At 48.8% G+C, this 23,792-nt stretch overlaps 1 protein-coding gene across 1 annotated transcript; it reads left to right on the top strand.

Annotated features, from left to right (window-relative positions):
• The first annotated feature begins 1,747 nt into the window (after positions 1-1,747).
• On the top strand, positions 1,748-22,826 carry TUBB (tubulin beta class I). Its single transcript, XM_048489852.1, is given in 6 exon segments — positions 1,748-1,949; positions 17,898-18,006; positions 19,913-20,023; positions 21,576-21,844; positions 21,846-21,914; positions 21,916-22,826. Coding segments are annotated over 6 exon segments (1,365 nt in total). The 5' UTR covers positions 1,748-1,892; the 3' UTR covers positions 22,666-22,826.
• The last annotated feature ends 966 nt before the right edge of the window (positions 22,827-23,792 follow it).

Here is a 23,792-nt window from a genome sequence, read left to right as displayed (position 1 = left end):
TGCAAACTATGGCTCTCCGCATGCTCATGGACTACAATTCCCATCCGCCCCTGCCAGCATGGCCAAATGGCAGGGCTGAGGGAATGTAGTGCAGAACATCTGGAGAGCCACAGTTTGCATACCCCTGCTCTAGAAGGGGCCCTTCTGCATTGTAGGAGTCGACCTTAGATCGACTTGAGTCCGACCCGAGTCCTCTGCACAGACGTGTCTGACTCGACTCACCCCGCTCTCGCCGTTGAATTTCTGAGCTCAACTGGGGGGTCGAGTATTGCGACTAGGCCCGGACTCGGGAGTTGCGCTCGAGCCGAAGCCCGGTAGTCACGGAATCTCCGTCGACTTCGGCTTCGGCCATCTAGCCAATCCACAGCTCAGTAATTAAGCCCCATGCACACAGAAGGGGAGACTAAGCGGTGACAAAAGCTTTGGGCATGCGTAGAACGGGGGACTCAGCAACCAATCGAAATGTAGCGCAGGGGAGGTGGTCCCGCCCTCTGAGCTTGGCTCCGGAGACACGAGTCAACTGCTGTCGCGAGGAGGAGCAGGAGGGACTCGAGGCTGAGGAATGCGATTGGCGCCGACTACTGAGAGTTGAACCTGGAGTCGCCTGGAGTTATTGTCCAGAAGGGGCCAAGGACAGCTCCAGACACGGGGCCTGTTCAAGCCCTGACGTAATGGTGCGCCTTTAGTGGCCTGGCTATCCCTGTTTGGCCTGACCTCAGACAAACTGAAAACGAAGCAGGATCGTCCACAGTAGCGTCTGAATGGCAGATAAGGTTGTCAGTGAGCCATTGTAATTTCTGGAGGTGGCACCTAAGATCTCCAGAAATTACAACGGCTCCCTGACAAGCAGCTCACCGCTCGCCTAGAGAAAATCGCTGCTTTGGAGTCCACCAGGCTGAGGTCCCTTGCATCTCCACAAACCCCGCCCTTCCCAGACTTCACCCCCAAATCTCCAGGACTTTTCTGATTGGAGTCTGCGACTCTAAGGGGAACAGCTACGGAAGACTGGGGTTTGCTATGTGGAGGGATGCTATGTGGAGGAAGGCAACCCACCTCTATTTATTTATCGCCTTGGATACCTCTTGGTTAGGGTTGCCACGTGTTGGTTGGGACTCTTGGCCCACTCCTCTTCTTAAGCTAGCAAAACAGAAGACGCATCATCTGCCCTCTGTCCCAAGTCGGGGTGCAGATTTCTAAAAAAGGAATGTCCCACACTAGAAAGTAAAGAAAGGAGGAGAAGTCGATCTATGGCTCCCAATCTTGATCCTCCTTGATCTGAGATTGCAAATGCCTTAACAGACCAGGTAATTGGGAAGCAACAGCCACAGAAGGCCATTGCTTTCACATCCTGCATGTGAGCTCCCAAAGGCACTTGATGCGAGTAGCAGAGAGCTGGACTAGATGGACTCTGGTCTGATCCAGCTGGCTTGTTATGTTATTAACCCAAAGAGTCTTGCAGTATGGAGGCGTCGAATTCTCTCTCCTATCGACATTACTGCACCCCACCCCACCCCATAGGGGTCTTCCTTGCTCTCCCCCTCCAATTCGTTACAACAGAAAGCGAATTGCAACTTTCAACCCCCACCCCCTGCCCATCCGCCACCCGCGCTCCATCCGCAGCCACACCCCGCGCGGGCCCCGCCTCCTTCCACCACGTGCCTGCGATTGCCGCCGTCCAATCAGCTCGGCGCTCGTGACCCCCGCCGGCCAATCGGCACGCAGGCCGCCCGCCGGTTTATAAAAGCTTTGTCTGGGGCTCGCCGGCCCCGCCAATCTCTTTGGAACCTTCGGCCGCCGCGTTCGAAGTCGAGAATCTCGAGCTCCTCCACGTTCCGCACTTGCAGGATTTGCGGCGCTGCTTTCGCGTAGCTTTTTTGCAACCGCCGGGCAAGATGAGGGAAATCGTGCATATCCAAGCTGGGCAGTGCGGTAATCAAATCGGGGCCAAGGTGAGGATGGCGCGTTCTGCCCACTCCCTCCTGTGAATGGCGCGGCGGGATGGCATCGCCCAAAACAGGAATCCTTAGGGAGGAGAGATGGGCCAAATCGTGCAATGCTTTTGCGATCGTGCCACGGTGGCAAAGCGGAAGTCACGGAGTTTTGCACAGGGCTGCAGTTAAAAATGGGAAAGATCGTGGCGCTCTTCCCCCTCTCCCCCTTTATGGCCTCATGCTGGGAGCTTTCGTGGTCAAGGGTGGGTGCCGTGGGTCGCCTCTAGACAATGCTGCTGTCGCCTCGTAATAAAGGCTCGGGCGGGAGCGCGCGTTTGCCTTTTTGCCTGCCCGTGGTTCAAATGTCTGGCTTGGAGACCCCCTGAAACATCCTCCCCTTTAAAAGGCGTCCTTTGAGACTTGGGGCTTTCCTTTCCTAGCCAGCTGCGATTCAAAATGAGCGACACCCACCCATGGCCAGCAAATGAGTCAGCCTGGAAAGCCATCTTTCCTCCTCCCCCCTCCTCCTCCTCCTCGTGGCGGGGCGAAGAAACGAGCCCGCCAGCAAATCCGGCTTCCTAACGGTGCGAGTCGGTTTTAGCGCCAAATCGGCAGCGGCGAGCGAAGGGGCGGGTTGAATTTTTTGGAAGGTAGCCGGAAGTACAGAACAAAGGCCGGCCGCCTTATCTTAAACCGGTTTCTGACAAGGGAGGGGGGATAGCGCAGGGGAGTAAGGCCCTACTGGAGAGCGAGATGGAAGTGGGAGGGGTCGCTGTCTCAGCTGCTCATTTCTGGGGGGCGGGAGTCAATAACCCGCATTGCACAGGCAGGAAAAAAGGGGGGGCGTGTGGGTCAGCTGCATTATCCAGCCCCAGATCTACGGGCGGGTCAGTACCCAGCGCCAAATCTACGACCCGTCCACCCGAATAAACCTCTGTCAAATTGCAGCGTTGTCTACGCAACCTTTCCCGTCCAGTGGCAAAATGCGCGCGATGCTGTTTGCCATCCACGCGGGAGTCCCCTCGCCTGCCTTCGGTTGCACGCGCCCCGCCCTGTTTCCCTTCCAACAGTAGCGATTTTGCAGGGGCTATTTTGTGGCACGCGACAGCGCCACCGCAAATACTCTCCCCCCCCCCCTCGAGGCGCTGTCGCGTGCAACAGAATAGTCCCTGCAAAAATCGCTACTGTTGGAAGGGAAAACCCGAGAATTTATTTTATATTTTGTATCTCCAGGGGACATTCCGTAACAAAATAAGGCCTGTTAAATTCTGCCTTCCCGTTGGGAAAGATTTCTCCCTCTCCCGTTAACTCGTGCCTTGTGGTGGTTCATGTAATTAATGTAGCATTGCTAAGCTGTCGTTGCCTATAGAAAAGGGACAGATCTTATTTGAAGAAGATTCGCCCGTGTGTGTTCGCTTTGTTTGTAAAAATAGGGGCGGAAATAGCCGCGCGTTGTTGCAACTGTGGCTTTAAATGTTGCCAATTAAAAAACGTGCGTTTTTCGGGAAACGATTTCCTCTCCTCCGGCAGAGATTTCCCGAGCCCTTTCTCTTCTGCTGAGCGGCTGCCTTTTCTGGCGCCAAAGATCCCTTCCCTACTCGCCCGCCCACCATCTTTTTCCCCCCTCTTCTTTGTCTGCTGGCAAGCGGCACATGGCTGCACGTTTCCCTCCGTCCCATCTTCCAGCTGCCTTTAAAGGTCTCGATCCGGCGGCTGCCCCACCCCCCCAATCCCAGCTCACGCTCTCCCTCCTTCCTCTAATCTTGGAAATTCTCTTACAAACAATCTTGGCTGGATTCCCTTCTAGTGGCTGCGCCACCATTAGTGGGCCTTTTGTGCCTGTAATGGCTGACTGGGTGGGACTCTTGGCGGAAGGGGTGGGGGGGAGAAAGGGGGGCTGCAGCTCTCGCCTGCTTGCCTTATGCGCCGGCGGAAAGAGGGCATGAGAAGCAGAGCCATCGGCTTTGTCTAGTCTGAAAATCAAGACTCCTCCTCAGCGCTTTTTTTGCCTCCTCAAAGAGCAAGGCTTGTTTGGAGGAAATGGGACGAACCCCGTTCTTTTGCAGCTGGTTTCTGATCCTGCTAAACCCTGCCGTTGCACGGGCACCTGGCTCACGCCTTACTTGGCTCCCATCCAGAGCTAACGGTTTTGTGTAGCGGCTGCAGCCAGCTGTTTGCTCTCTGGAAAAAGAAACCTTGTTAAAATGAATGGGTCTGCTGGCTCTTTTAAGGTGTGGCCGCGCAGCATGGCTGGGAGAGAGGCACCATGTTAACCAAGGCGCTTCTCAGCCCCTGGGATTCGCACCCAAGATGTTTTTGGCTCCGTGTAAGGATTGCTCTTCTATACTAGAAGCTCCACTTCTTCCACATCTGAACGTTGAATATAAAAAGCATGCCATATAGCAGGAAGTTTGAGGGGAAATCTTTAGAGTGTATAACTGGCACAAATCAGAAGCATAACAGGTCAAATGAGCAAGATGTCAGGCTATCGGGTTGGCAGACCTCCCCCAAACCTGCAAACTGATACAACAGAATCCAGAAGTTGGGAGAATTCCAAAGCTTGCGTGCATCCCAATATCACAGAGTCATTTTATCCATACTTGTCACCTTAAATCAGGGGTCCCCAAACTTTTTAAACAGGGGGCCAGTTCACTGTCCCTCAGACTGTTGGAGGGCCGGACTAAAAAAAACTATGAACAAATTCCTATGCACAAATGATTGTGAAATGTTTGATTTCACCTTTCAGCCTTTCTGTCATGGTCTATTTTTAGAATAGTGACCAAAGTACGTCAAGTACAGGGTGGGCTCCAAATATTGTTGGGGAGGCTGTGGAATACCTTCCCCTGTAAAAAAAAAAGCAGAACTTTCCCAATGAAGCATTCCATCTAACCCAGGATCAGGTATCTTCCTGGGTCCTTCCTCCCTAGCAGCCAGCGAGCGATTTGCCAGCCTGGCTGATGCCAATGGGAGTGAGGTGGAACAGAAAGCCTGAGAGCAACACATGGAGTAGCTGAGAGGGAAGGGCGGAGCAGGCATTGCCACATGTAAGGTTTCCAACTCTGAGTCAGAAAATTCATGGAGATTTGGGGATGCCATCATGGAACTGCAATCAACAGCCGTTGGGGCCGGTTCCTCCTCTCCCTCAAGCCCCTGCTGCACATGAATGGAGCCATCGCCGTCATGCCCGGCGGGCCGGATAAATGCCTTTAGGGGGCCACATTTGGCCCCCGGGCCGTAGTTTGGGGACCCCTGCCTTAAATGATTGGGGTGGTGGTGGTGGTGGGGGGGGGGTTGGAAGACCGGCCAACTTGAGAGAGCTTCAGACTCTAGATCTGTATATTAATACAGTAACAAACCTCAACCAAACCCCTGTGCTTTCCCTTCTAATAATGGAAGGACAGTGAGATTGGGCCAGAGTGAAATCTTAGCCTGGGCTTGGGGATCAGCTAAATAGTTTGACAGCACCGATGATACATCACAGCAGGACTTAAAACAATGCTGAGGTTTGATGTCTCACATCCTTTGTTTGCATTCAGATTTAGCTTCGGCATGACACAAGTCTATTAAGCAACTAGGAGAATATGAATATGGAGGACTTTGTATATTTTACAGGTCCAGTGGAGATAGTTGCATACAGTTTTCTGTTCCTTCTCCTTGTCTACCTAGCTTCTGTTTTTGGATATTGAATTGAATAGTCCCTTAAGCTTTGCTGTTTCGTTCTCTAAATTCAGAGTCTGGTTAAGGAACGAGGCACGAAGCTGATAAGACGGTAGAACCATCTGCTGGAAATTGTACTTTTTTCTAGGAGAAAGAAGGAAGATCTTTTAACTCTTGGGGAGAATCTGGGCTGCTCGAAAGAAGGCTCTGGATGTTTCTAGGTTACCCCACCCTCCTTCCCCTCCACATGACCTACATTGCAGTATATGCTTTAGTATGCAGGAGGGCGTAAGCTGCACATCTCTGCTGGCACCTGATGAATAAAGAGCATAGCTGAGCCAGAGGATTCTGCCTGCATGCTGTTGCATATTTCTGCAGTATGAGGGAGCCTCCCTTGCTTCAGAGCTCCCCTCGCTCGGGAATATGGCCAATCTCTGGAGTTTGGCCTGGTTTGCTGACTGCTGCTAGAGTCTGCAGTGGGAGGGAGCCAGCAGCAGGGAGGTCAGGCCAAGTTGTTCTCCCCCCCCCCTTTAAATTTATGGCTCTGCAGTGCCTTCGGGTGTGTTTGGCCAGCAAATAGCAGATCTGGACTGTCAGATTTTTCCCCCTCCCCTTGGCATACTTCACTAGGCGGTTTTTTCTCTCTCCAAAAAGCAGATCTCCAGAATGCAGTAAGCAGTTGCCAGAGACATTCTTGTGGTTCTGGAGAGGTTTCTTACGAATTTACGTTTAAATCAATGTTGGATCAGTCTAGCTGTTTTTGCAAAGGTATCGCTGCATCCCTTAGCAACCTCTGCCATCTCAGTTGGGTGGAATCGCAGACTACTGATCCTCTTGGTCGTTCAGGCAGATCAGTTTATGGCACAAGTCCTAGGTCTGCCACAACCCCCCAGACTTCACAATCCTTGAGCATAACATTGATAAATATGTTTCCTGGCATGGCACATTTTCCAGCGTGTGCTTATAAAGGCACCGTTTAAAATGACCTTGAACCTTTCAAATTTTGAGTTATGTGAAGTGTAGTTCTTGAAACCATTTCTACTTATTGTAAAGTGAGCTTTTTAAAGGAGCAGCAGTGGCGTAGGAGGTTAAGAGCTCGTGTATCTAATCTGGAGGAACTGGGTTTGATTCTCTGCTCTACCATCTGAGCTGTGGAGGCTTATCTGGGGAATTAGCCTGTACACTCCCACACACGCCAGCTGGGTGACCTTGGGCTAGTCACAGCTTTTCGGAGCTCTCTCAGCCCCACCTACCTCACAGGGTGTTTGTTGTGAGGGGGGAAGGGCAAGGAGATTGTAAGCCCCTTTGAGCCTCCTACAGGAGAGAAAGAGGGGATATAAATCCAAACTCTTCTTCTTAAAGAGACTGGGGCAAACCATAGCAATACAAAACATAGGTGTGGGTAGCTTTCTGTTTGAACAAAGTCAGTTTTCCTGATATGGTGTAATACTGACACTCCCCACCCCCACACAAAGACAAGGCCATATTATACTTCGGATCTGCAGTTATAACTGGTCCATTGATTCTGAGGATATAACAAGGGAACTATTCTAGACAGTGGCTAAAACTGGCTCCTTTGCTTATCTTCTCCCAAACAGTCCTATTTTTTTTCCCTTCCTGAAGGATTGTGGCCAGTTGCCTCAATAACAGTCTCATTTATTGAATTCACTGCAAATAGAGGGAATGATGACCACAAGCACAGATGGCTTTAAAAAGGGGTTTAGGCAGATTCATCTACCCATGGCTGCCAGCCAAAGAGTTCTCTATATTTAGAAACAGTAAATCTCTGATTGCCCTGAACTGCATAGCCCAGGCTAGCCAGATCTCAGATCTTGGAAGTTAACCAGGGTCGGCCCTGGTTGGTATTTGGATGGGAGACCACCAAGAAAGCCCAGGGTTTACTATGCAGAGGCAGACAACGGCAGATCAGCTCTGAACATAATGTATTGCCCAACAACTAACTTGACACACACAAACAACTTTCAATACAGTCAGGGACAGCGCAAGGCCTCACCCCCTTGCTCTGTTTCTTGGCCCCTCTGGATCATTTGGTTGGTCTGATCTAGCGTGGCTTATCTGTTGATCACACCCTGGTTGCTCTAGTCTTTGTTCATGCGAGTGTTGTCAGAGTGCAACTTTGTAAGTAGTACTTGACACTTTTTACTACATGACTAATGCCTCCTTGTAAAAGCCATTAGGATCTTTGGGATGTTCTCATAGTTCTTCACACTGGGCAGGGAATATAATTTCTGTTTGCTCTTGGTTCTCAGCATGGTACTTCCCCATGCACTCCAATCTTTCGCCTCATAGCCAGAGGTGGGATCCAGCAGGTTCTCACAGGTTCCTGAGAGTAGGTTACTAGTTATTTGTGTGTGCCGAGAGGGGGTTACTAATTGGTGATTTTGCCATGTGATTTTTGCCTTAGTTACGCCCCTCCTCTCAGCAGTAGCGTGCAGAACTGGAAGCAGTCTAGCAGGAGGTGCACCGGCGTGCGTGGCAGCCTGTGCCTGCGTGCATTCGTTTCCCACCCAAGGACCGGCGCAGCAGCTGCGTCCTTGCCACAGCCCCACCCAGGAATGCCCCGCCCCAGAATGCCCAGCCACGCCCCTGTCGTGCCCAGCCATGCCCCATTGGCGCTATGCCACAGTTTGAATCCCACCTCCGTGGGAACCAGTTACTAAAATTTTTGGATCCCACCACTGCTCATAGCCATTGTCTATGAGGCTGTAGCTTAAAACAGAGAATTTTATTTGCTTGTATAGTTTCTTCACCAATAGTGTGATGCTCTGTGCTGTCATTCACTGCGTGCCGATTTGCCTAACGGAGCATGTCTTTTAAATCTCTTCCCTTGGAGATTCATAGCTTTGATTCCCGAAACTCATATTGAAATGTTTTTTGTTAACTGAGGTGCGGCTGGAATATTATGGCATTTTGCAACCCTTAGCTTTGGTCAGTTGAATTAAACTGCGTTAGTGATTTTCTGCAAGTGGTTCTAAGGTACTTAATACGGACTTTTTATGGTAGGGTGAATCTATGTTGGGTGGGGGGCGGGGTCAGACCAGCAAGGATGCTCGTAATTTTAAGCCTTAATCCACCCTTCCAGCAAACCATGTGAATCACACGCACATATATGCATATGAGAGGATGGTTATCAGTTCATGTTGGGCTCTAGTGTTCAAAGCGCTTCACATACTTTATCTTGGTAATCCTTACAAACCAGCTCTGTAATCTAGGTCAGTATTCTAATCTCCCTTTATTGCGGAGAAATGGCTTGCCGAAGGCCACCTACAGTGTTTCTTGCAGAAGGCTGGAGCTCCCGGGTTCATACGGCTAAGCCTCTTAGCCACTGGTCTGTTATGTATTAGTTTGGAATGGCGGCAGCCCCTGGCTCTAGGCTCACATGTGCTATGGTAGAGGCTCGGTCACTTGAGCTTCAAACAGATGGGCCAAAAGGGGTCAGAAAGGTAACCCCCCAACAATCAGAGCTCATGGGTGTGCCATCTAGAATTGGTCTCTGGATTACCTGCTCTAGATCTCTAGTTCGATACAAGTTTTAAAGGGTCTTCTGATCGTATTTAGCAGCCCAATGGAGACCTAATATGGCTTAGGACAGTGATGGCGAACCTTTTCGAGACCGAGTGCCCAAATTGCAACCCAAAACCCACTTATTTATCTCAAAGTGCCAACGCAGCAATTTAACCTGAATGCTGAGGTTTTTTGTTTAGAAAAAGAACAGTTGGCTCCCTCTTCCTCCGCCCCACCCGCTCAAGCAGGGGTCAGCCTGCTCTAGTCTCCAGCAAGTCCTGCGCGCACCGCTCTGTGCCTCTCTAGTATCTCTGTCTCCTCTGCTCCCCTCCCCTCGGGCAGCAGTCACCCAGAGCACAGGCACCAGGCGCTCCAGCCAAGTCCTCCCTGCTTACCGGGGCGCACGCACATCATGCTCAGTGGGCCAGGCCAGCCCAGATGTGTGTGTGTGGGGGGGGTGATTTTCCGCCCCCCAAATGATGAACTCTGTGTGTGCGTGCCCACAGACAGGGGTCCGAGTGCCAACTCTGGCACCCGCGCCATAGGCTCGCCATCACTGGCTTAGGACATTATTCTTTCCTCTTGCCCATGAAAGGCTGGATAGGCACAGAGTTCCTGGCCCATGCCCCTCCGGCAAGTTTCCAGGGCGGAGTGTGGGTTCGAACTTGGCCTTCTAAGACTTTAGTCAAACACTGCCCCCTGTTTCATGCTGGATGGGTGAGAAGCGCCAGCAGGGATGATTTTGTCCAGAGACTGACTCCCGTGCACAGAAGGTGGGCACAGCTCCCTCTGCTCTGGGGAGAACGAATGTTCCAGTGTGAGCAACAGCAGCGCTTGGGGCCCAGCCGCTGATTTTGGGTTTAATTCATTCCTGACAAGAGGCGCAGAGTGGCAAGCTGCGGTACTGCAGCCCAAGCTCTGCTCAGAACCCGAGTTCTATCCCAGTGGAAGTCGGTTCAGGTATCAGGTTCAAGGTTGACTCAGCCTTCCAATTCTTCTGAGGTTGGTAAAATGTACCCAGCTAGTTCGGGTTAAAGTGTAGACAACCCAGCAAAGCAATAGTAAACCACCCTGCCTGATAAATGTCCTGATGGGACATCCCCACCACGGGCCATTAATAACTTGAGGCTATAACCGGGCTGCAGAGGGGGCTGTATTGCAGCTATGGAGAGGGTTGCTTTAAGGCAGTGATGGCGAACCTTTTCAAGACCGAGTGCCCAAATTGCAACTCAAAACCCACTTACTTATCGCAAAGTGGCAACACAGCAATGTAACCCAAATACTGATATTTTAGTTTAGAAAAAACAGTTGGCTTCAAGGCGTGCATTACTTGGGAGTAAGCTTGGTGGTAGTTGGTGGCTTTGCTTTGAAGCAACCGGGCAACTCTTTCAACGGGTGAATCATGACCCTAGGAGGGTTTACTCAGAAGCAAGCCCCATTGCCAGCAACTGAGCTTACTCCCAGGTAAAGGATCGCGCTTTAGTTCTTCGTATGAAGATCAGTGGGGTTTAACAGCGCTTAACAGGGTTACCTACACTGCTTCCCCAAAACTAGGTCTTAGGTTTAATGCTAATATTCAAGCCCAGAGACCCAGGCCAGCCTAGATGTGTGTGTGTGGGGGGGGTTGACTCTATTTGCACGTGCCCACAGAGAAGGCTCTGAGTTCCACCTCTGGCACCCGTGCCATAGGTTCGCCACCACTGCTTTAAGGTGTCAAACTCGTGACCCTCCAGATGTTATGGACTACAGTTCCCATCATCCCCTGCCAGCATCATGGAGGGCCGTGAGTTTTGACACCTGTGCGAGATGTATTGCGACTCTGTGGAGGAGTGCCTTAAAGTCTCTGCCTGGGACTGGACTCTTAGGAAAAAGCAGCTGATGTTCATAATCGGAAGGGGGATGCAGAGGCCCTAAATGGTGGTTTGGCATCAGATACCTTATTATGGGCCAGAGAAGGCGTGCGGCCTCTCCTCCCCACAGGAGCCCCATTGTGTCCTGGGCCTCCCTGCAGAATAGTGAAAGGGACCAACCCCGTGGCTGTTCTGCAAGAGAAAAAGATCACAGTGGAAACTGGACTTTGCTTTGAGCATCTGTTTAGCCAAGGGTCTTGCTTCCTCATCATTAGGCAACTGTGGATTCAGACAGGATGAGAGAGTGTCTTGGGTGTCTGCCTTATGGGGTGAAGTCCTTACTCTGGCTTTGGTTGCAAGTTGAAGGGGTTAAGTCTTCCTTCCAAGCAGCTGTCCTTTCTTCTTTTTTGAGGAGGGTCCCTTGGAGGGCATAAGAGCAGGCTGGACAGAGGGCTGCTTCAGGCCGTCCGTGGCCTTCCAGTCAACCATTACCCAGATCCAGAAAAATGCTTGGAATGTGTTGTTGCCTCACACTGCAGCTGCAGCTTAGGCGTTCCTTCTGCGGGGAAAATGGAGTCTTCTTGTCCTGTGGTGTGAGATGACTTCTTGGGGCAGCTTAAAGTGCCGGCTGGCTTGTTCATTCCAGGGTCCAGACAGATGGGTCCAGGAAGCAACCCCTTCCCTGCTGGGTTAATTTCTCCCAACTGCCTGTTGGTGTGAGGCATGGAATCGAGGACACCGGAGACTGTGTTACGTCAGCTTATTCTGAAGCAAATGCTATCCTCCCCCTTCCCGCTATTCAGTGGACTCTGGTCTCTTCGCCATCTCTTAGGGAAGGGATGACTCATCCTCTTAAACAGACAAGATGGATATACAAAGGAGGGGGGGGGGAGATGTCTGTTGATGCTGTGACTTCTAGGTCTGCAAGACACTGGTGATAACAAAGGACCCCCCCCCCCTCAAGGTTATATTTGCGCCTGATGTTAATCTTCTGCTGCAGCTGAAGAAAAATTATTTATTTTTGAGGTTTTTTATACCGCCCTAACCCCAAAGGGCTCTGGGCGGTGAACAACATAATTAAACAACATACAATTAAAACCCATTTAAAATAAATACAGCGGTCAGCATATAACAACAGCGTCAGCAACGAAATCCTTATTAAAAAACCTTCCCAAAGGTGGGGGGGAAAGGGGTCCCATAGATCAGTGGTGGCGAACCTATGGCACGGGTGCCAGAGGTGGCACTCAGAGCCCTCTCTGTGGGCACGCACAAACAGGGTAACCCCCCCCCCCCAATCTAGGCTGGCCTAAGCCATTGGGCTCAATTATTAGCATTAAACCTAAGATCTAATTTTGGGGAAGCAGTGTAGGTAACCCTGTTAAGCGCTGTTAAACCCCAGTGATTTTCATGCGAAGAACTAAAGCGCGATCCTTTACCTGGGAGTAAGCTTGGTTGCTGGCAACGGGGCCTGCTTCTGAGTAAACCCTCCGAGGGTCATGATTCACCCCGTTGGAAGAGTTGCATGGTTGCTTCAAAGCAAAGCCACCAACTACCACCAAGCTTACTCCTGAGTAACGCGCACCTCAGAGCCAACCATTTTTTTCTCAACGAAAACCTCAGTATTCAGGTTAAATTGCCGTGTTGGCACTTTGCGATAAATAAGTGGGTTTTGGGTTGCAATTTGGGCACTCGGTCTCGAAAAGGTTCACCATCACTGCCATAGATGGTAAAGGGACCCCCAGCACAGGAAACTAGAGGGGGGGGAGGGGGCATCAACCCAAGTTTTACCTAGTTGCTTAAGCAACCGAGAGCCTTTAAAACACAGTTTCTTCTTCGAGTTCCAAATGGGTGCTAGATGCTGGAAACGTCATTCCAAATGCCTTAAAGTCTTTCTGCTCCCAGTGGACACAGGTATGCCGGATCTTCATTTTCCTGCCCACTCACACACTATTGCCTGGTGGCCCCACTATGGGATTAGTATGGGCCTTCAAAAGTTTCTCTTCTGACCTTCAGTTTTACCATCTACCTTTTATTTTATTCATTTATGCCCTGTCTTTCTCCTCAGTGGGGCCCCAAGGTAGCTTGCTCCTCCCCTTTATTTTATCCTCACAACAACCTGAGAGGAAGTACGACAGGCCCGGGCTCACACAGTGAACGTCCATAGCACTAGTGGGGATTTGAACATGTGAATCGCTCCGGTTTGCCTATGGAGGGGTTGTACGATAAGGACAAGGGGTGGGAGAGAGAAGGTATGTGCCAGAATTCAGTCTCTGTTCAGGGTAGGAAGGAATACATCAAAAAGTCCTCTTCCTACCTCACCTGCTCAATACAAAACATGATGTATGGGGCCTTTCTTGGTAGCAAACTTGCAGATACTTCTCCCCACAAATCCAACCCCTGACTGATTAGTCACCTGTATCTAGTTCTTTTTTCTGTGATCCAGAATTGCCACAATCATATAAACCAATATCACTTTTAAATGTGGATTGCAAACTATTTGTGTATTCATAAGATGATACATGAAGGAGAGATAGGTTTTGTTTTCAAAAGATACATAAAAGACAATGCATGGTTTGTAATTGATGCTTTGGGATTTGTTAAAATGAAGAAAAAGAAAACAGTGTTTATCTTGGATGCAGAGAAAGCTTTTGCCAATATTTCACGGACATAACAGTAAAAACTTTAGAATATCTGAAATGTGGACCTAGATTTTTAGACGGGATGCGGAGAATATCAACCAGACAGACAGCTGGAATATTAATCAATGGCATTTTAACAGAAGTAGTTCAAATTGAAAAGGGAACGAGGCAAGCTTGTCCACTATCTCCGCTATTATTTATCTTGGTTTTGGAACTTTTGGCGACAAAGATCGGACAAGATCAAAGAATTATGAATTTAAAAATAGAAGGGGTAGCTCTGTTTTCTCATAAAGAGCTCTCTCCCAGTGACACCTCTCTGGTTCTATTCTGTCTAGATTTTTTGGAAAGTTTATAGAACATCTTATTTTAGGCAACATTCTAGTGTCATAAAGTCACAATAGTTATGGCGACCGCATAGGGTTTTAAAGGCAAGAGATGAAAAGAGATATTTTGCCATTGCCTGCTTCTCTGTGGACTTCCTCAGTTGTCTCCCATCCAAGTACTAACTAGGGCAAATTGGCCATGCTGGCAGGGACTGATGGGAATTGTAGTCCATGAACATGTGGAGAGCCACAGGTTGCGGACCCCTGGGCTAGCCTGAGCCGTCCGGATTAGAATTTAGTGGAATAGCTATAAGAACATAAGAACAAGCCAGCTGGATCAGACCAGAGTCCATCTAGTCTAGCTCTCTGCTACTCGCAGTGGCCCACCAGGTGCCTTTGGGAGCTCACATGCAGGATGTGAAAGCAATGACCTTCTGCAGCTGTTGCTCCCGATCACCTGGTCTGTTAAGGCATTTGCAATCTCAGATCAAAGAGGATCAAGATTGGTAGCCATAAATCGACTTCTCCTCCATAAATCTGTCCAAGTCCCTTTTAAAGCTATCCAGGTTAGTGGCCATCACCACCTCCTGTGGCAGCATATTCCAAACACCAATCACACGTTGCGTGAAGAAGTGTTTCCTTTTATTAGTCCTAATTCTTCCCCCCAGCATTTTCAATGGATGCCCCCTGGTTCTAGCTATATTAGGGTTTATTGTAAAGTTTAGAAATGTGCGGCTACTAATAGTAAGATTTTTTTTTAAAAAAACAAGCTTTTCCAGACAGTGGTATCACCTCCTAGGGATGTTTGCCTGTCCGCTTCCTTTGGTCTAATTGGACGCTACAAACTCCCCCACCCCCTTGAAATCACTTGCTCACAGAGGAAGTGTAATCCCCAATGAGGAATTGATCCACAGAGGGCCGGATGCAGGCGGCTTAACCTCAGCCCCTTGCCATCTGTTCAGCCCGTCTTCCAAGCAGCTGGTCTAAAAATGTCCAGGATGGTTGAGGCGAGGAGGCACGCTTCAGTCCTAGATGGGATCTCCACATGCCCCGTTCCCAGCTGGGCTAGTCTGTGTGTTTGTCTGTGTGTTCGGTTCCGGTTAGCAAATGCAGTAACTGTCCTAAGCATGTTGCCAATATCGACCTTTGAGAATCCCACTCAAGCCAAGGAGTGAGTTAATCCATAATGTCATTTCATGTCACCAATCCCTTATGAAACTGGCTAGGGTGGCCGCTCTTGATCCGGTGAATAGTAATAATGCACAGGTTTCCTAAAACCCCAATCAGCAGAATTACTTTATTGCCCCTGCTACTGTTTTGGAGCATTGCATAAAACTCACTGAGGAAACTTTTCTGCAAGGGCCAAGGCTGAACAAAAGGGGAAAACCTAAGCCTGTTACTTCCATAATCCCCTGCCTTTCCAGTCAAGTCTGCATGGTGGGAGCTCGTCCTCTGCTCTTAAGTGCAATACTGGGACGCTTGATCTTCCTGAATTTAACTGCCTGAATTTAACTGCCATTCAGGGAATCTTCATTCCATTGGCCTTTTGTTCCTTCCAAATAACTACTCTAATCTAGGTATAATTTTCCAATACATTTTTATTTTCTAAATGCTTCTGGGCAGGACTAATTAAGTGTCCTATTCATTTCCCTTTTTTTCACATGCAAACAATAAATCTTGCTATATTCTTCATTTTTTTTTAGATTTAGCCAACTGTAGCGTCTGGTGGGTGCTTATTTGTTTTAGTTTTATTTATATACAAGTTATCTCCCCGAGGAGAGCCAAAACGGCTTACATCTGTTTCCTTGTTCCCTTTTTTCCTGGCTACACCAACCCTGCGAGGCAGGTTAGAGTGAGTGACTGGCCCATCATAACCCTGCAAGCTTCATGGCAGGTTGCGGATTCAATCCCGGAACCTTCTGGTTTTTGCCTTCCACGCTTACTTGCTAGAACAGATCTTTTCATTCAAGAATTTGCATGTCTGTTTCCCCTAAAATACTAGTTGCCTGTCACAACAAGCAGCTGGTATTTTAGGAGGAGCCTTGCTTTCCTTGCAAGTGGGAGAAGGGAGGGTGTTCCGGGGCATAATGTTGATGCGCTTGGCACACTGCTGAAGTCTGGGGAAATGCTCAATTTCTGGTTTGTTCAACCTGCGCACCCCCCCCCTTTCCAGTCTTTTGCCACGTGTTGGTGCTTTGTGGTAGAGAAGCGTACCTAGAAAGGATTGCTAAAGGGAGAGATTGTCCAAAAAAAACAAAAAGGCACCTCTGCGTTGCAGAGACACCAAAACTATTCCAGCCTATCTTACAGCAAAAACGACTTTTAAATGTCCACAGGCTAGGACACGGTGTGTAACAGACTTCTCTCTGATATACTTCTGAAGATGCCAGCCACAGATGCAGGCGAAACGTTAGGAACAAGATCCACCAGACCACGGCCACACAGCCCGGAAAACCTACCAGAACCAAAAAAAGCACCATTTTTCTAGTAGATTCCAGGAGGCAGGGATATCTGGCACCCAGGCTAACCCTTTTCCTTGTACCTTAGAAGGAACGGTGGGAGTTTCCACAGAGAGTGATGGGCTACTGTGAGCCTGGTTGTTCCCTTGTTTAAGCTCCCACCTGAGTTCAAAGGAGGGATACTGAAAGCCGGTTCTCCTACATCCCATTTGAGGAAGTGCCTTCTGATGGGCCCCAGAGGGATATGATTGGGGTGGAAATTGGTACTCCGTGGATTTCTGGGAAGAGCGTGTGGTTTGCGTGGCACTACCCTAGGGGAATGCCAGCCAGCTGGCTTTCCGGGGAAACAAGGCAGTATTTGTATTAGCTGCTGAGTCAGCCCATCTGCCCTTTTAGGGTGGAAGCGGTGGCTGTCTTTTTAACAAAAAGTGCCCGTGACTACTCTAATCCGGGAATGTAGAGATGTCTCTTTCCAAACATATTTGGTTTTAGTCTGTTCGCTTGTATGCCTTTCTCAACATATACCTGAGCATTTTTCACATTTTTACCCCATCCTTCCTCCAAGATCATGGTTCTTCCTACGTATTTTTTGTCCTTTCCATAGGCTTATGAGGTAGGTTGGGATGAGAGGGGAATCCGGCCTAGGATTGCTGAGAAGACATCCTAGCAGAGTGGAAATATCCCCAGGGCTTGATCTGAGCTAGAATTGTACCCTAGAACCCATTTGAGCATGTGTAGCTTGTGCTTCCAGTGGCGTATCTACCTGGGGATGAGGGGTACCCTATGCCCCCGGGCGCCACTTACCTGGTCACGTGGGGGGAGCAAAATTGCCCCCCATGTGACCAGGAAGTGCAGCACAACTAGTAACTAGCCTGAGACAAGGAAGTCCTGCTGCCTTGTCGTCTCCCGGCCCTCGACCCCGCCCATGTTGGGGAAGGGCGGTCTATAAATTTAATAAAATAAATAAAATTAAAATAAACTTTACAATTAAGAAGAAGAAGAGTTTGGGTTTATATCCCCCCTTTCTCTCCTGCAGGAGACCCAAAGGGGCTTACAGTCTCCTTGCCCTTCCCACCTCACAACAAACACCCTGTGAGGTAGGTGGGGCTGAGAGAGCTCCGAGAAGCTGTGACTAGCCCAAGGTCACCCAGCTGGCGTGTGAGGGAGTGTACAGGCTAATCTGAATTATGATTCATTTAAAAAAAAAACCAGTAAATAGTGTCTGCTATTGGTGGCTGCTGCCCCATATATATCATTAGGATAATATGGGAACTATTCTAAAGCTGTTAGCATAAAAATTCTTAGAACCTGCCTGGGAGCTTAGAAATTGCTTTGCCTCTTAATGTTTGCTTCTTCTCATGAAGGCACGACTGAAAACTGTGGTGGATAATGTATGCAGGTATCATACCTTCTGCTTATGAGAAATCGTGGGTATGACAAACATGAAGTAGCCAACATTGTTGCTGAGGCGTTTTCTGACACTAACTCCCTTTAATTCTTCTGTTTCTCACAGTTTTGGGAGGTGATTAGTGATGAGCATGGAATTGACCCGACTGGAACTTACCATGGCGACAGTGATTTGCAGCTGGACCGTATCAGTGTTTACTACAATGAGGCCACTGGTAAGCTCTCCTTCTCTGCCTGGTCTGGAGTTGTTCACTCTTTCTCAATTGAGGCATGTTGGCCGTGTCCTTCCTATCTCTAATTCTGTTGCTGGCTCATGTCCACACCCTCGTCTGCTCTTTTTTCCTCTGCCGGGGGGGGGGGGGCAATCAGGAAAGGGCAGTTTGCCAAATAACTGCCAGTAATTGGGTGTGAGGATACAGTAAGCCTTGATGAACACAGCATCTGTGAAGATGTAACCTCTATCTGTGGGTTCTGTGGGGCAGAACTTGGAATGAGTTTGCAACAACAAATTTAAAAAACAAAATGGTTTACTTTCTTAACATATAACATTTAACATCACACGTCAAGGTCCTGTTCAGGTTGCATTTTCAAGTCCTTATATTTACAGTCTACTGATACTGCCAAGTCCAATTCTTCTTTGCAAGTGGGTTGGCTCCTGAAGACTCCAAGGGCTGGATGAACAGGATTCAACATGATGAAGGTTTCCAGGAGAACTCTCACCCATTACAAACATAAAAAACCCTGAAACAATAAACTCCAACATTTACAACATAGCAAAAATAAACAACTACCTTCCCACTAGTTCCCAACAACATTGCAGTTTCCTTAACAAGGTGTTAAGGGCTTATACAAACCAAGGTCCGAGTCTGGTAGCCTTGTCTCCTCCAAACTACATGAGCTCTGCAGCCTTCTGCTGCTTTGAGTCTCCACCCCTTTCTGGGTCAACCCATTCTGAGCATGGGGGTTACAAAGACGTGACTGAATGTGTGTAGGTTGTACCTGAAGAAACGTGGAGAGCCAGAGAGGTTCGGCAAGTTCTTTTCATTCTAGTCTGTACTCCGTTCTGATTCTTCCAACCTGATCGCTAAAGGTTTGTGTGAGGATAGTGGTATGTGTGGCCAATGGAAGGCGTGTCCTGTTCTCAAGGATAGATTTGGTGGGCTTTTACCACTCTGTTCTCATGGTTTGCCCTTATATACCTTTAGAAGAAGAAGAAGAGTTTGGATTTATATCCCCCCTTTCTCTCCTTAGGAGACTTAAAAGGGGCTTACAATCTCCTTGCCCTTCCCCCCTCACAACAAACACCCTGTGAGTTAGATGGCGCTGAGAGAGCTCAGAAGAACTGTGACTACCCAAGGTCACCCAGCTGGCATGTGTTGGAGTGCACAGGCTAATCTGAATTCCCCAGATAAGCCTCCACAGCTCAGGTGGCAGAGCGGGGAATCAAACCCGGTTCCTCCAGACCAGAATGCAAGTTTTCTTCCCTCTCCCACCTATAACCAGAACCTATATCTGCTGACATGCTTCCCCATTTAAAGCTCCTTAATCCTAATATTCTCTTTCAAAAACTTTTTTCCAAATTGTTAATTCAACTGGAAAACAAGCAACTGTGTACACATGTGGTTTGTGTACTTTGTTCTGGCTGTGTGCTCCTGATAAAAGAGCTTGCCTGCTGATTGAAATCCTCAAAGTGAATTTTTTTGCAACCCCATTGTTAGAGTAAGACCAGTAAAGCACAGTAAAGATCTGTGGGCGGAGCCGGATGGGGCTCTTGCCCGGCAGGCTTCTGCTTTGGCCATTGGAGATCCGGTTGGCTGTGCAGATTAAAATAACATTTCAGTACCAGCTGCCACCAGTGTTGGTTTTAGTCTCTCACACTTTCCCAGTGTGTTTTTAAAATCTCCCTGGCACTCGGACTTCCTCTGGGTATGTTTCTGCTTTCAGTGGCAGCCATTTTGTGGCCGGCTCCGCCATGTGTGGCAGCCATTTTGTGTTTGTATTGGAATTCCAAAAGTTCAAGAAGTTTGGAGACACCCCTGATTTGGAGGGATGCTGGGGACACTCTTAATGCTGAATCCGTGTGTCTGAATCAGATTTATATTAGCTGTTTCTCTTTTCTAGGTGGTAAATATGTCCCTCGTGCCATCTTGGTTGATTTGGAGCCCGGAACTATGGACTCTGTGAGGTCAGGGCCTTTTGGCCAGATCTTTCGACCAGACAATTTTGTATTTGGTAAGATTTATTTATTTATTTGGTTTTACGGCTAGTGGGAAAGGGTCCAAGGAAGAGAGCATCCAAGGGGTTTCATGACCAGGTAGTCCTAACATAAAGCGATGTGCAGCATTGTCCTTGCATTAGTGAAGATGGGGTAATCACTTCTGATATTCAGTCCTATTAGAGATGCTTAGATAGCACTTGTATTATTGAGAGTTTTGACTGGGTCAGTCTAAAATGGGTCACAGTGACTGAAATGCCACTGAATCCTGGTCACATAGAAGGTGTTCACCAGGGATCTTGGGTGATCTTTCACTTGTCTCTTTTAAAGCTCTTCAGGGGTGCAAAGCTGTACATTTCCACTTTGCCATTAGTGTCCCCGGGGCATGCCGGGATAGGAAGGAAAGACGGCATGTGAATAGCTGGTCTTCTGGGATCCCCACTGTGTAATTCCTGCCTTTGATGCCTTTTCTGGATTTCTTCCAAAGCAATTAAGTGCAAAATTAGCCTCTCCACATATAATCAATACACAAGCCAGCTGCTAGCTAATGCTGTTTGCTGTGTTCATCCCCTTGAACAAACAAATCAAAACAGTCTACCCCAAAGCCGCTAGAACAAAGTTAAAAATTGCAGTGCCTCCTGTTAGTACTCTGCAGTATCTCCTTTCCCATGTTGGATTGGAGAAGATGGAACAGCTTTTGGAGCTGTCTTGATTGCTTCACACACATGCGTTTGCCTGCCAGGTGGTGATCATATTCCTGGAGAATGGCCTACTTTCTGCTCTGAGAACCAGGTGTCTAGACGGCCACTTGTAGCCATGGGGCTGCTTCAGTTTGGTTCTTTGGTACTCGCTCACGCTTGTGGGGGAGCAACATAATGGTAGAAATTGACTACTAGCTTCAGTGAGAGCAGAAATGTCTCTTCTTCTGTCCTGCCCTTATTCTTTGTGCCTGTTGTGCATAAGAATGATCAAGTTTTGGGTGCTAGGAAACACCAGGCACTTTTTAGATCAGTATTTGAAATCTCGCAATGTAATAACTGGCATTAAGCCTGTCCTTGTCTCAGGCTAGTTACTAGTTGTGCTGCACTCTTTCCCCTCGCAACTGAGTTCAGTATTCTTTAGAAACACAATCTTTGGAGCTAATTTCCTCTGGACCGTGGCTTTAGGAGTATGAGATCCCACGGTGGCTCTTTAAGTGTGGCAGCTTCTGCCTTCAGTGTAGATCATGATGCCTAAGAGACTGGTTTCTTCTCTCTTGTAATGCAGTGGTACAGCTTTTCCCACCCTGGGCCATATTCCTAGAACTGTTATTTTCCCAATTGCATGAGTTAAACTGGGAAACAGACCAGGCCGCAGGGGTCTGCAACCTGTGGCTCTCCAGATGTCCATGGACTACAATTCCCATCAGCCCTGCCACTTGGCCATTCTGGCAGGGGCTGATGGGAACTGTAGTCCATGAACATCTGGAGATCCACAGGTTGCAGACCTCTGGGCCAGGGGATAGTATTGAAGATGTTATGAGGGAGGCCCTTTCTGCACGGAGCCAAAACTATGGCTTTTCCCACACAGGCCAAAGTGGAGCTGGTAATAACTGGGCCAAAGGTCACTATACTGAAGGAGCTGAGCTGGTGGATTCAGTCCTGGATGTAGTGAGGAAGGAAGCAGAGAGCTGTGATTGTCTGCAAGGCTTCCAGCTGACCCACTCTCTGGGTGGTGGGACCGGTTCTGGGATGGGCACCTTACTTATCAGCAAGATCCGTGAGGAGTACCCAGACCGTATCATGAACACCTTCAGCGTGGTGCCATCTCCCAAGGTCTCTGACACCGTGGTGGAGTGCTCCTACAAACGCCACACCCTCCTTGTGCGCAGTGCTGCACCAGCTAGTGGATAACACAGATGAGACTCTACCACTGCCATTGACATAACGCTGAGCCCTACTAATGCATACTTCCTAGCTTCCGCACCCTCAAGCTCACCACTCCCACCTACGGCGACCTGAACCACCTAGTCTCTGCCACCATGAGCGGCGTAACAACCTGCCTCCGCTTTCCTGGACAGCTCAACGCTGACCTCCGCAAGCTAGCCGTCAACATGGTCCCCTTCCCCCGTCTCCACTTCTTCATGCCCGGCTTTGCTCCCTTGACCAGCCGTGGCAGCCAACAGTATCGAGCCTTGACGGTCCCAGAGTTGACGCAGCAAGTCTTTGATGCGAAGAACATGATGGCAGCCTGCGATCCCCGCCACGGACGCTACCTCACCGTGGCAGCCGTCTTCCGGGGCCGCATGTCCATGAAAGAGGTGGACGAGCAGATGTTGAACGTGCAGAACAAGAACAGCAGCTACTTCGTAGAGTGGATCCCCAACAACGTCAAAACAGCCGTGTGTGACATCCCTCCCCGTGGTCTCAAAATGGCCGTCACATTCATCGGCAACAGCACAGCCATCCAGGAGCTCTTCAAACGTATCTCCGAGCAGTTCACCGCCATGTTCCGCCGTAAGGCCTTCCTCCACTGGTACACAGGTGAGGGCATGGACGAGATGGAGTTCACAGAAGCGGAGAGCAACATGAATGACCTCGTCTCTGAATACCAACAGTACCAGGATGCCACAGCCGAGGAAGAAGAGGACTTCGGTGAAGAGGCAGAAGAAGAAGCTTGAGGTTCATCTCCCACCATTAAAAAAAAATCAAAAGAAATCCGCACAAAATAAAAATTAAAAAAAAATTGCATCTCATGTTCTATTTCTTTCTCTTCCTCCTCAAGCCTAATCTGTCGATTCTTTTCTTGAAGCTTATCTTTTTCAGGATGCAGTCTCCATTTTAATCCTGGCTGGAGATGGTCTTCACACTCTTGTATGTTTTTCTCAGTGGTGGGATTAACTCACGGCTGAGAAAACAACATGGTGTCCCTTTAGAATGGCAAAATAGGGTCAGTGTAGAAAGAAGTATTGCCTCTACCAACACCCAAGTTTTCAGCTCTTGGTGTTCCACTTAAGTTATTTGAGACTCCGGGTGAAAGAAGAAACTAAACTTTCCCTTTTTTGTATTGTCGAAGGCTTTCACGGCCGGAATCACTGGGGTGCTGTGTGCTTTAGTTAGAGATGAAGCGAAAGAGCATTCTCTCCTGACGTTGTTGCCAGATTCAAGTTGCTGGCATCTTCTGAAGATGCCAGCCACAGATGCAGGCGAAACGTCAGGAGAGAATGCTGCTAGAACACGGCCATACAGCCCCCCAGTTTCCCTTTTTTATTCTGGTCTTCACTGCTACTACTCATCATACCTATGTGAGCTGCAATTTAGGAGCATCAGGATGGGGAGAGATGGACCCATACTTGACCTACTGAAGGTAACTGGATAGTCAGCTGCATTCAAAAGGCAATTATATTAAAATGGAGACAGTTCCTAAAATCAACATTGCTTTCTCTGGCTAGCAGAACTTCCTCTTCAAAACTGGGAGGATTTTATCTAGTTTTGATGACAGCTGTCGAGGCAGCAAGCATTTGGTTTCATATTGCATTTGCTGGTTCTAGATAGAGTGTAAAATGGGTGTGGAAGAGTTTAAAGGCAGTGTCGGGCATGGGGAACAGGTTCGTATTGCAATAAGTAGGTTATGTGAGTGCTTCCAGATACTGGTCTCTGAAGACACGTCTGCTGGAATAAGAAGCTAGCATTGAACAGACAAGTTAGAAGGGACTTCTCAAGTTTGGAGAATGGAAGTCCCTGGAACAATAGCCGCGCAGGGTCTTCAGGCTTGGATTTAATATTGCAACGGCCCTCTTCAGAAAAC

This window comes from Sphaerodactylus townsendi, linkage group LG03 (assembly GCF_021028975.2).
Source record: "Sphaerodactylus townsendi isolate TG3544 linkage group LG03, MPM_Stown_v2.3, whole genome shotgun sequence".
Classification (NCBI taxonomy): Eukaryota; Metazoa; Chordata; class Lepidosauria; order Squamata; family Sphaerodactylidae; genus Sphaerodactylus; species Sphaerodactylus townsendi.
The sequence above is the reverse complement of the archived record's forward strand: the minus strand, read 5'-3'. Positions and strand labels throughout refer to the sequence as shown.